Source organism: Macaca fascicularis, chromosome 2 (assembly GCF_037993035.2).
Source record: "Macaca fascicularis isolate 582-1 chromosome 2, T2T-MFA8v1.1".
Classification (NCBI taxonomy): domain Eukaryota; kingdom Metazoa; phylum Chordata; class Mammalia; order Primates; family Cercopithecidae; genus Macaca; species Macaca fascicularis.
In genome coordinates this window covers 58,539,403-58,553,956 of record NC_088376.1, presented here as the reverse complement: position 1 = coordinate 58,553,956, position 14,554 = coordinate 58,539,403, and the positions used below count along the sequence as shown (strand labels likewise).

At 39.3% G+C, this 14,554-nt stretch overlaps 1 protein-coding gene across 1 annotated transcript in view; it reads left to right on the top strand.

Annotated features, from left to right (window-relative positions):
• PLCH1 (phospholipase C eta 1) overlaps positions 1-14,554 on the top strand; it is a 254,453-nt gene that overhangs the window by 144,653 nt on the left and 95,246 nt on the right. The window contains exons 3-4 of the mRNA XM_065540098.1: positions 4,685-4,831; positions 6,850-7,095. Of these exons, the coding sequence (XP_065396170.1) occupies positions 4,685-4,831; positions 6,850-7,095 (393 nt within the window). The remainder of the gene's footprint in view (positions 1-4,684; positions 4,832-6,849; positions 7,096-14,554) is intronic.

Below are 14,554 nucleotides of genomic sequence, written 5' to 3'. Positions count from 1 at the left end.
TATTATCATATATGTATATAGCCAAGCGATATACACATATATAACATAAATGATGTTAATATGTTACTTCAAATCTGAAGTATATTTTTTTTTTACAGCATTTTCTGCTTGAGGGATATAGTGACCTTATAGCCCCTAAGGAAATTTACTTATATTAAACTGCTTGTGGCAGAAAAGATTGATTTAATTCTTTTAAAAAATTGAATTCTTAAAGACCTTGTAGACCACATTATTATGCCTTTTCTTTTATTGATGGGACTCTATTAAGAGTTTTAAAACTCTAGTTATGTAATAAAGTTAGGAATATAGTCTTCAACTCATCTCTTCTGCTCTTTAAATATTTATCCTACTCTGTTAGGCAGCCATTAAAATGATAATTATTAAGACTCTGTAGAAACATGGAAAGCTGTTATAATACAAATGAAAAAAGCAGAGTGCCAAATGGCTTAAATATCACAATTTCAACCAGTGTAACACATTTGTATACATGTGAAGGTCTAGAGCATAACACTATGTGATGGGCTGGTAGGTGTTTCTCCCTTAATATTCTTGGATGTTGCCATATTGTATCCAAATAAACTTATTTTTTAGCTATATTAAGGGTATCATAAAGGAGAATGTCCAATTAAAGGGATAGTGCACATATTGGCAGCTGCCGGAATTTGTCACCTGCATTTGCAGACTTTTCTCAGAGAAACTTGAGCACTGGAAATGTGTGTGATGAAGTTAAATCATTCTAAGTCACTAGAACTCTTCCCTTGTTTACCTGTGGGCAAAGCCATTCTTATTCTCTTTTATGGAGTCTACCAATAGAGCATGGGTGGACAATGATTTTTAGGGGTGGTAACTGTTGTTAATCATTTCTGTTGGAGGCAGACTAGGAAGAAATTGGCTTGTGCTGACACGTGAATGATCTAGATGAGACTGGAAGAATAGTTTGTCTGTATTGTTGGTGACTTTTACCCACTGGAATGAGTTGCAAAGAGTTATTGAGGGTGCTTCATCTCTGGTTAGCTTTGTAATTACAAGGGATTGTCAACTGTCTTGTTTGGGGAAGGGAAAAGTAGGTTAGATGACTCTCAAGATTTCAGTGGACTTGATTTTTCAGTTTACCTCTATCCAGATGGCTTTTCTATGTGATAGGGAGCAATCAAGTAGAAAGCATAAAGCAGCTACATAAACAATTTAAGATGCATATTGTTTCAGATTTAGGGTCTCATAGAAATCGTATTATATGATTTACATGATTTTATGCTAAAACAATGTGCAGATACACCGTTCCTGTTAAAATGTTGAGCTGTTATAGCCATGGCAGTTCCATTTCGGGGAAAGGAAAAGGAGCTGAGAAAGAAAGGGATTGTGAACAAAGCAGAGGACCCTGTGTCAGACACGTAGTCAGTCCTTGCTGTTAGATCTCTGATAATATAGTTAACTCGGTTTTCCACTCTGGCTTAAACAATTTATTTTATTCTCTCTTCCCAAGGAAACATCTTCCTAAATTATATTTTTTAGCCAGCCAATCCTTTGCACAGATATATGTAGTGAGCCTCTCATTGCCAGTGGATCGAAATCTTAACCAGCATCCCCAGTCCCCCCACAACCTAGTTTTATCTAGCTCATGGAATCATACATTCTATCAGTTCCCTTTTGAATCGCTCTTCCAAAGATAGAGGCTCATCTTTTCTCTTTTCTCTGATCATACTTTACTCATACCCTTTCCTATCCCCAAGTCTTCATTGATGGTGTCTTATTACTACATTTCTCCCCATTCCAGCCTACTCTATTCTCTTTTTCTTTGGCCTCCCTAGTGTTTCTGTATTTACTTCTGACTGGGCATTTATTTTTAACTATTTCAATAACAATAAAACTATAATAGTGTCTTAGTCAGCTTCAATTACTGTAACAAAATACCACAGACTGGGTAGCTTAAACAGCAGACATTTATTTCTCACAATGCTGGATGCTGAAAAGTCTAAGATCAAAGTCCCAACAGATTCATTTCCTGGTGAGGGCTGTGTTCCTGGCTTATAGGTGGCTACCTTCTTGCTGTATCTTCATATGGGGGAGTGGAGAGAGAGAGAGAGAAAGAGAGAATAAGAGAGATCATGGTGCCCCACTTGCATGACCTCATATGTTTCTAATTACCACTCAAAAGACCCATCTCCAAATACCATCACACTGAGGGTTAGGACTTTGGGGACAAGACACATTCAGTCTGTTACAAATAGCTACCATTTTTAGTGTTTAGGATGTGCCAGCTACTGTTTTCAGTACTTTACATGAATTGACTCATTCAATCCTTACCTCAATTCAGGAAGTAGATAATTATTCCCATTTTACAGATAAGGAAATGAGTTACTAGCTGTATGTAGTCATACAGCTAGTAAGTGGCAGATCTGGGATTCTGTCCCAAGCTGGAACCACACTGTATTCTTCACCACAGCTCTGAATTGTCATTAATAAATATCCTTCATAGATGTTCTGTTCTCTTAAAATTTACACTCTTTAAGGTCAAACAGAAAGTCTCCTTGTTCTTTGCTTCACCTCATGAAATAGTCTTGTGCCTGGAACAGGGAGTTGGTCTATAAACATCTGTTTATTGATGTGATCTATTGTCAGTGGTCAGTGAAATTCTAATAGGTTTTTCTGGGAATTTTGGCTTGGTTGGTTTGATTTGGTGGTTTTGTCTTGACCCTTTAATTCCTCGTGTGAGATGGTTAATGTGGTTGCTAAGAATTCAAATATGTAGCTTTCATTGCCTAAAAGAATGATGCTCAGTGACCGAATATACTAATTTATGTAAAATTAAATCTCAACTTTTGTTCTGTGCTTTAAAGTAAGCATGTTAAGTTTGTGTGCTTATTTTCTTAAGTAATTTTTTTTGTTTGTTTGTTTTTTTGAGATCCAGTTTTGCTCTTGTCGCCCAGGCCGGAGTTCAATGGTGTGATCTCAGCTCACTGCAACCTCCTGGGTTCAAGCGATTCTCCTGCCTTAACCTCCCAAGTACCTAGGATTACAGGCGCCCGCCACCACACCCGGCTGATTTTTTTAATTTTTAGTAGAGATGGGGTTTTACCGTGTTGGTCAGGCTGGTCTCAAGCTCCTGACCTCAGGTGATCTACCCGCCTTGGCCTCCCAAAGTGCTGGGATTACAGTCATGAGCCACAGCGCCCGGCCTTCTTAAGTAATATTTTTGTTATTTGGGTATTTGATATGTCAGATAAAATGAGTAAAAGCAACCTATACTTCACCTTCTTTGTAGTGTCAAATCCTGAAACTATACTTAATTTTCTGCAGTTCCTCCTTGATTTCCTTGAGGGAAGGAAAGACTTCATGGAGTAAACTGTGAAGACTGGTTATGTTGAAATTACCTTTAGTAGGTACCCTGTGCATACAATGTTAAGCTGGTGGATGAGATTATCTTTCCTAGTAAAGATAAAATATTTAGCTAAAAAAGCTGAAGTCTAATGTTGCTGAGGTTTGTTTATTGTGTTTCTTTTATCTGTTGTTTCTAACAGCATACTGCTTGATAAGGTAGGTACTCAGAACTAGGTATTTTGAGTGCTCTAATGGTTTATACGTAAGTCTGTATATTAGTTGTAATCTTTGTGAAACAAAAGCTATTTCTGGGTGATATAATAATAAATATTTAGAGGGGTACTGGGTAACTTGCAGAATCAAGGGGGAAATGGGATCATTTGTCAGTCTCAGGAAGAATAAGATTTGTGACAACTGTCACATCTTATTGTGGCCAACTAGGAGTATCTCAGTTGTTGAATGGCTCAGTTCTGTTTTCAAGCAATGATCTGCTCAGGATTTATGTTCTTGGGAGGGAGTCAGATTTGCTCCAAGCTGAAGTCAGGTGTGTCTACTCTTTCACTGGGGTGATTGGCAGGCCATCAAAGGCACACAAAATGGTAGAGGAATGTTTCTAAAGGAAAAGTTGGGGCACCATTACCAATCAAAGGGAAACAGGCAAAAATAACCGATTCCTATATCCAGCAAAGTTCATCTCAAAGTAGAGTGGATTTAAATGACAGCTTTAACTTGGACTATAAGTGATTTGGATTCATTCACCAGGTTATTCCTCTAGATGGGTTATCTTAGCAGTTTAATGCATCAGCAAGTGTTTTATGGTCAACTGTGGAAACCTGATTTTTTTCTGATTGCATTTATAAAAATTTATTTAGCTATTTTCAAACATCACAAATATATAACATGAATTCATAGGTAATCATTATCCAGTTTCAACAATAGTCAGCATTTTGCCAATCTTGTTTCTGTTGATTGCATTTAAAGCATTATTATAAGATACTTTTATAATTGGCTCTATAAAAACTCACAAGACTTATCATGTCTGAGAACTTACTTTAAGAACATAAATCCAAGTATCAAGTGGTCATAAGTCTCATACCAAAAAACAGAACAGAAGATAGCCCTATGAAGTAATGCATTATTTACCTGGAAGTAGATTTTTTTGTTTCCTGTTAGTAAGACTTTTTACTGGCTTAAGCCTACTGAATCAATTCCTTAACAACTCACTTTTCAGATTACCTCTACCAAATTTGTTCTGGTCCTTGGAGTCTTTGCAGGTGAATCAGAGGTTTTATTTGACTCTAAAACCTGGACACCAATATGCCTGTGCATTGTGTGATAGCTGGATACACTCTGATTTCTTTTGCAGTTGAAAGATGCATGAGTGTGATGCAGTCCGGGACACAGATGATCAAGCTGAAACGTGGAAGCAAAGGGCTTGTTCGCCTCTTTTACCTGGATGAGCACCGGACGCGCCTCCGATGGCGACCCTCCAGGAAGAGCGAGAAGGCGAAAAGTAAAACTAACCTTTGAATTCTTTGCTTGGCTTGACATAGTAATACACGGGTTATACCGAGTGGGCTCTTGAAGCTTCAGATCTGTGGAAGTTTTATACTTTTGTAAGTTTGGAGTTAGTTGATTTTGGATATCGAGAGGCAGAATAATGACCATCTTTGGGGAATTTAAATCCATAAAAGTTTTCTTGTCCATGAATACTGTAAATGCTAATACTTCCCCTGTGTTGGAGACTATATATATATATTTTAGTTAGAATATATGGTTTTACAGCCTGAGATGTTTTACATTCATATAAAAGGTGAGGGACATCATAAAGCTAATAGACTTTAAAATGTATTACCATATTCTGAACACTATTAAGTGATTAATGAATTAACAACACCATTTGAATTTATGAAGTAAAGAAGTGTTGATGTGATTCCTACTTAAAGCTGCTTTCCCCCACACTATGTTAGTCAGCTTTCCCTAGAGAAACACAATCAATAGGATAGACAGATAAATAGATAGATGTTTGAGAGAGGACTTAGGGGAATTGGCTCATGTGATTATGAAGGCCAAGAAGTCACATGATAGGCCATCTGCAAGCTGGAGAACCAGGGAAGCTGGTGGTGTAGCTCAGTTTGAGTCCAAAGGCCTGAGAAGCAGGGGAGATGATGGTATAATTCCAAGTCCAAGGTTGAAGGCCTGAGAACCTAGGGACCACTGATGCAAGCCCTAGAGTACAAAGGTGGCAGAACCTTGGGCTGAGGATAGGCTCATTTCCCTGTGAGTCATGTGGGAAATGAGTTGATACCAGAAAAAAAATTGGTACTCTGCCATTAAGGCAGAAGTGAGGGGTAGATGGTGTATATAAATAATCAATAGGATATTCAAGCTTCTGATTCCTACTGAAAAATAAACAAGCACACAGACCAAAAATAATTAGTCTGAAATTATCCTTCTTGCCCTGTGCTTCAGTGATCCAAACCTTCATATTTGCTCTGCTACCTAAATAATGTTAATCTCTGTGATTCCAGCCACTCCACAATCTAGCCATTGTCTACCTTTCCAGTTTTATCTCCCATTATTCTCCCTCTTGAGCTTTCCAGTCCAGCATAAGTGGCCTGATAAGCATCCCTGGAGTGGGTCTTATGTTTCTATATCTCTTTCTGCCTCTCCTGGGGTGTCACCTTGTTCCTCTCTACTTCTCCAAGCTCTGCTCTGCCTTCACCACCTTAGCCCCATGGCATTTTCTCTAGGAATGCCAATTCCATGTAGCTCGGCTATTTGATTGTCAGAAATTCTTTTCCCTTTCACTTTTCTAATGATCTTCTAATGCATGTTGCAAAACACCAAAGTCCGCTCTAGGTCTTTGCATATTTTCTACAAATCTGTAAACTATAAATTTGACATAGTCATTGCCACCTTTTTCTACTTTTTGCTTCAGTTGACATATCTATTTTTTTTACTGCAAATTTCAACACATCCTGAATTATTGCCTTAGGAGAACGTTGTCAAGACAGCTCAGGCAGCACAAGTGTTATGCAGAGAAGGTTTCTAGTGGGAAACAACAGGGCCTGGGTTTCACATTTAACTTGAAACCACAACTTGCAGGCAATGAATTTTTTCATACTTATTTATTTTTTTTGGAGATGGAATCTTGCTCCGTCACCCAGGCTGGAGTGCAGTGGCACGATCTCGGCTCACTGCAACCTCTGCCTCCCAGGTTCACGCCATTCTCCTGCCTCAGCTTCCCGAGTAGCTAGGACTACAGGCACCCGCCACCAAGCCCGGCTAATTTTCTTTGCATTTTAGTAGAGACGGGGTTTCACCATATTGCCCAGGCTGGTGTCGAACTCCTGAGCTCAGGCAATCTGCCCGCCTCAACCTCCCAAACTGCTAGGATTACAGGCGTGAGCGCCCAACCTCATACTTATTTTTTATATTTAAAATGATTTTGCTTTTCTTGTTTCTTAGTGCATGTAAACAAGTATCTTTGCCTGCTCTATAACTGTGTGTATCTCATCTTCCTCACAGTACTTATTGATTCCATTTACAAAGTGACTGAGGGCCGGCAGTCTGAAATATTCCACAGACAAGCTGAGGGGAACTTCGACCCCAGCTGCTGCTTCACCATCTACCATGGCAACCACATGGAGTCCCTGGACCTCATCACCTCCAATCCCGAGGAGGCCCGCACCTGGATCACAGGCCTCAAGTACCTGATGGCTGGCATCAGTGATGAAGACTCCCTTGCCAAAAGGCAGAGGACCCATGACCAATATCCTTTCTAGCATTTTATTTTGAGCTCTCTCTTGCTCTCTGTGTATGCGTGTGTGCATGTGTGAAGCAAGGATTAAACTATGTTTTAATTTTTCCCATAATTTTCCTTTCTCTTTCTTTACCCTTCACACCCTTCTCTCCCCTCCTGACTCTCACTCCAAATAAATGAACACTCGAAATGTATGGAAACTTAAGCTTGTATGAACTCAGGAACAAAATTCTTTGAAGAGACCAACTCTAGCTCCACAATCAGAGGTCTCCAAATACAGCCTCAAGTTTCCTAAGAGAGGGAAAGTGCCCATTAAGTATCATTGCCTCTTTTAAATCATAGGAGTATTCATTAACTGTAACTGGGAAAACACTGATTTGGATTAGAGAAAATCCTACTTTGTTATAAAGTCAGTTTAGTTTAACAAATACTTTGTGAGTTGCAATTAGGTACTGGGCACCGAGCTCCTTCCTGCTTTTTCTCTTTCTAACTTACAGTTTGGAAACTGAACTGATTGATACCAAAGGGGAAGTTATTTTTTACTTACTAATATTTACCCTCTCTTAATTGCTTGAGAAACTGGAATCTAAATCTCATTCTTGATTAAACCCATGCTTGTGGTCCTGCAGTGCTGACAAGATGAATGATTAATGGGGTTGGTCTGCAGGCATCCTTCTTGCTGGGATTGACTGGGCATATAGCAAGGCCTTTCTGGCCTCAGTTTCCTTATCTGTAAAGTGAGGGTATTAGGCTAGTTGACTGCTTTGGTTCCCTTCTTCACATTTTGAATGACCTTAAAATACAGGTGTCTCTGACCACTCAGGGAGTAGCGCTACTCCTTTGCCGTCATTGGAATGTGTGCCCTAATTTTTTTCCCAGGGGTTGGTGATATATTTGTGCTGCTCTAGCTATAATCCCTCACCCAGAGTATTGTTGGAGAAGAATGGAAATAATTCAGCTCATGAAAGGATCTTGACAGTGTGAAAAGTCTGAGTTGATGAGCCGTGATGTTTGCATCAATATTCACAGCATGCAGATAAAGGCAACTGGGATTCAGAAATGAACAAAACACAAACAGGATTTAACTTTCTGTGCTTAAATCTGTTGGTTTGATTTCTAACTCTTTAACATTTGGTAAAAAACAACCAACCAAAAATACTGAATGTTTTCTGGTACAAGTATCAGAAACCGTACTAACAATGCCTTAAACAATAAAGAATATTCATTTTCTCATAAACAAGAGATCTGAGATGGGGCAGTTCCAGGGTCAGCTAATTCACTGGTTCAGTGATGTCATCAGAGACCCGGGTCCTGCCATTCTCACCATGTTGGCTTGGTCTTGCAGCTGACTGCCCTTTGGTCAGAGAGAGCTGCTGCAGCTTTAGGCAGTAGCTCTAAACACAGCCCTGCACAGAGGTAGCAGAGTTTCTTCTTATAGATCTTGTTTTTTGTTTTTTTTTTTCAGATGGAGTCTTGCTCTGTCATCCAGGCTGGAGTGCAATGGCACGATCTCGGCTCACTGCAACCTCTGCCTCCTGGGTTCAAGCGATTCTCCTTCCTCAGCCTCTTGAGTAGCTGGGATTACAGGTGCCTGCCAACATGCCCGGCTAATTTTTTTTGTATTTTTAGTAGAGACAGGGTTTCACCCTGTTAGCCAGGATGGTCTTGATCTCCTGACCTCATGATCTGCCTGCCTCCGCCTCCCAAAGTGCTTGGATTACAGGTGTGAGCCACTGTGCTCGGCCACAAATCTTTTTTTTTTTTTTTTTTTTAAAGAGAAAAGAAAAACTTCCCAGAAATCCCCCAAAAGACAACTTGTCAGCATTGGCCAAAATTACTATTGCTGCCTCATTCCTAAACCAATCTCTTGCAGGAGAAATTAACTGACATGATTAAACTTTGATCTCTCCCTTTTTTTTTCACTCTTAAAAACTGAAGACTTAGGCTGGGTGCAGTGGCTCTTGGCAGTAATCACAGCACTTTAGGAGGCTGAGGTGGAAGGACCACTTGAGGCCAGGAGTTTGAGACCAGTCTGGGCAACATAGTGAGACCCCATTTTTACAAAAAATTAAAAAGATTAGCCAGGTGTGGTGACACGTGCCTGTAGTGCCGTCTACTCAGGAGGCTGAGGTGGGAAGATTGCCTAAGCCCAGGAGTTGGAGGCAGCGATAAACTATGCTTACACCATTGCACTATAGCTTGGAAAGCAGAGCAAGACCCTGTCTCTTAAAAACAAAAAACTGACAAAAAACCCCAAAGATTCTAAAGAGCTTTTGTTTACATAGGATCTGTTTATTGATACTTGTCATATTAGAGATGAAATGCGAGGCATAAAATGTGTTTATTTATAATAATAAACTCTGTTGCATGTTAACATTTTTATAACGAGTATTTTTCAAAGCAAAACACGTTAGAAAAATAGTATTGCTTCACTGTTTTACAAATCTCTTTAATGTATGACAATAGAACACATGGTTCTCTTATCTACTTCTGTATTCAGTCTGTTGCGATATGTTGTTTTGATTGAACCACATGAATAAAATCTGGCCTCAAGACATGCAGCTGGAAAAGAGGGGAACCTTATATTTATGGGGACTCCAGGACTATACTTTGAGGACAGTTGTATTAAACCAGGATTTACCTCCCCGCATCCAGTTCCCACTCATCATTAAAGCACATGGCTTTTGGGTACCTGAACAAAATCAAGGTTGTATAGCAAGGAAGAAGGAAGAGTGGTGGCCATGGGGAAGAAACCAAATCCAGAAGCTTCTAGCCTCATCCAGTTAACTAGGACAAGTTCACAGCATTCCAGAGCCACAAGTCACTTATAGAAGTCTCTCTCATAATCCTTGAAAGAGACGAGTTAGAGATGGGCATAAATTGTCTTTTTGCTTTGTTGGTCAAAAGTTTTTTGAACCTGATTGTCCATGTTTACTGGCACTTGAAAGTTTTCATATTCTATGGGATCCATATTCTGAAAATATGCTGTGCAGAAAGCAGGTGTACTGTGGCGCTACACAGAGAAACAATTTTATAAGAAATGTAGGAGCAGTTGATTTTTGTGTCAGTGAAGGAATAAAAGGGAAATAATAACTTAATGAATAGTAAAGAGGAAGCTGAAGTAAAAAATGAGAAAGGTTATGTTGAGTCAGGGAATAATTTTCATACAGATTTCTCAAAATTTAATAGGGTTTTAAATAATACCTTTTTTTTTTTTTTTTTTTTTTTTTGAGGCAGAGTCTTGCTCTGTCACCCAGGCTGGAGTGCAGTGGCGCAATCTCGGCTCACTGCAAGCTCTGCCTCCCAGGTTCACGCCATTCTCCTGCCCCAGCCTCCCAAGTAGCTGGGGCTACAGGTGCCTGCCACCATGGCCGGCTAAGTTTTTGTATTTTTAGTAGAGACGGGGTTTCACCGTGTTAGCCAGGATGGTCTCAATCTCCTGACCTCATGATCTGCCTGCCTCGCCTCCCAAAGTGCTGAGATTACAGGCATGAGCCACCGCACCTGGCCTAGAAAATATCTTAATAATGGGATTACATCCTTAATTTGACAAATATTTAACTACATTAATGAAGAGAACAGATTTGGGATGTTCATTATTAGATTTCACTTTAGGACTGAAAATTTCAACTGTGAATGAAAAATGAGAATAATGAATCTTAAATGACTGCATGAGAAAATCCATCCAGTCTAGAGCATAACTTATTTCTGCAGTATGGTCATGTTGAGTGATGGCCATGATGCAGTACTCATACTTACTAGAAGAAATCCAGTGTCATTAGGGATCAGACCCTGGTGCTGCACTGCCTGCAGTCCACCCCCAACTCTGCCTGTGCTGTGCAAATTTGCATGAATTACTTATGTTCTTTTGCCTTCAAGTCTTTCATCTACAACATGGTGATGATGATAATGATAGTGTCTACCATACAGAGGTGTGTTAAGATCAATTGAGTATTTATATACAGTCCTTAGAACACTGCCTAGCACTTAATAAGCACTTTACAAGTAATAGGTACTGTTGTCATTGCTAAAAAGAGGTAAGGAGTGGCAAATCTTTAGTTTTCCTATTCAGATAAATGAAAGTCTGAATTCTCAGCAGATCTGTATGCAAAGATGATGGTTCTGGCACTTAGGCTCAGCATTTTCCTCCATCGGACCATTCTCCTTCATGTTTTCCCCACCTTATCTCTTGACCCCATGAGGGAAATTATTACCTCCAGAAGGCTTTAGGCCACCTGTTATGCATGTTATAAATCCAGACCTTATTCTTTCCCCTCAAACTGCTGGGCAAATCTGGCCCACTCCTGATTTTTGTTTGGGCTCCTGAGCTAAGAGTGGATTTTAAATGGTTGAAAAAAATCAAAAGAAAAACATTTTGTGACCTGTGAAAATTACTTCAAATTAAAATTTCAGGGTTCCTAAATAAAGGTTTATTGGAACACAACCATGTTCATTCATTTATGTCTGTATGGCTGCTTTCTCATGACAGTGACAGAGTGGAATAGTTGCAGCTGAGAGCAAATGTCCTGCAAAACTTAAAATATTCACTATCAGGCCCTTTACAGAAAAGTTTGCTCTCCTCTGTACTAGATAGGATCATTCAATGCTTTACATACTCCTACAGTCTCTTGATAGAAAATCCTAGATCATTACTTTGCATTCAGTCTCACCCAGATTTTCTCTGAGGAATGACTGTTTCTCTTTTTAAAGTTATTATGGTGTGGCTAAAAATTATTAATTCAGGGCTTTATTGGAGACTCATATCTTAATTATGAAGAACATCTTTAAGATATCAGGACATTTTTACCTGGAGTTGTATACTATATGGACCATTACTGGAAAGAATAGCTTTTTCATTTATGGAATCTTAGAGTCGGAAGGGATTTCAAGGTTAAAAGTTGTGCTCCTTAACATTGTAGGTGAAGAAATGGAGGCTCCAAGAGGTGATATGAGTAACCCACTGTCACAGAGTCAAGTAAGCAGTAGAATTAGGACTAGTGTATATTTTTTTATTTGATTCCACCTCTGTTTTTACTTTACCAGTTCCCTAAACCAATAATCAAGGCCAGTTTCTGTGCTGGTGCTAAAGGCTTTGCAGACACAGGCTTATTCTAAATATTAGTATCTGCAGAATACAAGCATGCTCAGGGTTTGGCTGTCCCTGCCTCTTCTCTGGAGAAGACTTTGAGAGGCTTTGATAAAGAATTATAGATTAAAAGGTTAAAAATAGTACTGCCATCAGACTCCTTTTGTCACTTCTTTGAACTCCAGCCATATACTCTGTGGGGCGTAGAGTAGTGTCTATAGTCGAAAGCCCCAAGTGGGTGCTGCGTGCCTTGAAAACAGAAGAAAATGAGACTCAGGCACTTATTAGTGATTGGGCCAAATTTTTCACCCTTTTGGTTCTTCAGTTATTTTCCTCCCAGATCTGGACCTCCCTTTAACATCCAGGGGTCATATAAAATGAGGTCCTGACAAGTCTATAAGGAGAAACTGAACTAGAAAGAGCTGGGCTGGTTATTTTAAACGTTTTAAAGGGAAAAAATAGGAAATAAGGTATTTACAAAATATGAAATAAGGTGATCTGAAAATATCCTCTACTTAATTTTAGGAGACATAATACTTTACTTTTCCAGTTGTTTATGCTTACTGAGGTATAATCTCCTATAGTCATAATTTGAATCACATAGAACATGGAAATATGCTGCGCCCTCTCCTCTGATACACATTCATTCTCCCATTTCTTGGTTTTTAAAACTATACCTTTCGCTTACTTTGATTCTCTAGTTTCTTTCTATCTATCTATCACCTTATTCTTTTCCTCTCCATTACCCTTCAAACATAGAAGTTTAACTGGTTTTCTAAATATGCACGCAGTACTTGCCTTTTGTAATCTACCCCTCAACAACTATGAATCATCCATTTAAAAAATCCTTGCTAAAAGTTAACTGGGAATTTTCAATTCTTGTATTTATTACCATTTTGTCTGCTTTCTCACTATGTAAAGCAACCCAAGGCTCTCCCACTGAGGATCTTTTAAAATTTCAGTTCACATGATATAAACCTTTTGTATCTAAACTCAGCTTCTTATTCTTAGTCACTTCATTTCATACCTGAGCTTTGAGGGCACCTCCTAGTACATTACGCTTGTACTTCACATTACCTGCCCGTGATTTAGAAATTTGGGCCGATTAGGTGAGAACTATCAAAGCTAGTAATAGGAAGATAAATGTGGTATAGAGACTGACCTTATGTGTCAAAGTATGTGCTAGATCAGGCACAAAAGATGTGGGTTGAAACCTGGTTCTCATACTAATTCTTATCAGATTTGTCTCTCTCCTCTCATTTGATATCCTTATCTGAACAATGATGAGATTGAACTAGACGGTCTAATTTGCTAAATGTCGGAGCGGGACAGAGAAAAGAGAATTGAAAAGATAATGTACCATGAGGTACTGTGAAGGTAAAAAGATAGTAGGCAAAAGGGCATAGGAGAAGATAAGCCCTATATTTATGATATTTGGGGTTTCATCATAAAGAGATTCTTAAACAGAAAATGTTCGAGAGATGTAATACTGGGCCATTCCTGCTACATGCCATCTGTATGCCTCATAAACGAATAACTCTAATCTTGTGAATGAGAACTGATAGGGACACAAGATTTATGTTACGAACATGGCAGCGTAACTGAGAAAAACTGGTCAGAAAATGAAAAGCAAAAAGGGATAACGTTTAAAGGTATATAGAAATATTTATGTTTATGGAGTTTGCTATTGGAGGTGTGAATTAAGGTGTTGTTGTCTTGCTAGAGTGGAATTAGAACCAGTAATGTAGCTTTTAGTATCCATAAGGTTTTAGTATCCTTGAGGATTAGGAGGGCAATTCACTCCTACTATTTAGGGTAGTAATATAGTTTTTTGCAATAATAGATTTAATATTTAATTTGGATGAGATTGAGTAAGAATGTTTGAATTAAAGATGCTCAAAATAATTTGGTTTAACTCTCATTTCCCAATGGAGGGAACCACCCCCTGCCTTTTTTCTTTTGAGACGGAGTTTCACTCTTGTCACCTAGGCTGGAGTGCAATCTTGGCTCACTGCAACCTCTGCCTCCCGGGTTCAAGGGATTCTCCTGCCTCAGCCTCCCAAGCAGCTGGGATTACAGACGCCCACCACCATGCCTGGCTAATTTTTGTATTTTTAGTAGAGACAGGGTTTCACCATGTTGGCCAGGCTGGTCTCGAACTCCTGACCTCAGGTGATCCACTTGCCTCAGCCTCACAAAGTGCTGAGATTACAGGCATGAGCCACTGTGCCCAGCTGGGAACCCCCTTACCCCTTTATGTGTTCCCCTTCCATTCCTGGTTTGTTGTCATTGTTATTGTTGTCATCACTATTAGTAGCTCATCAGAGCCTATGGATTGCAGGGCCTCCTCAAAAGACCTTCTTCTCAAGTTCCCTGTTACTGAT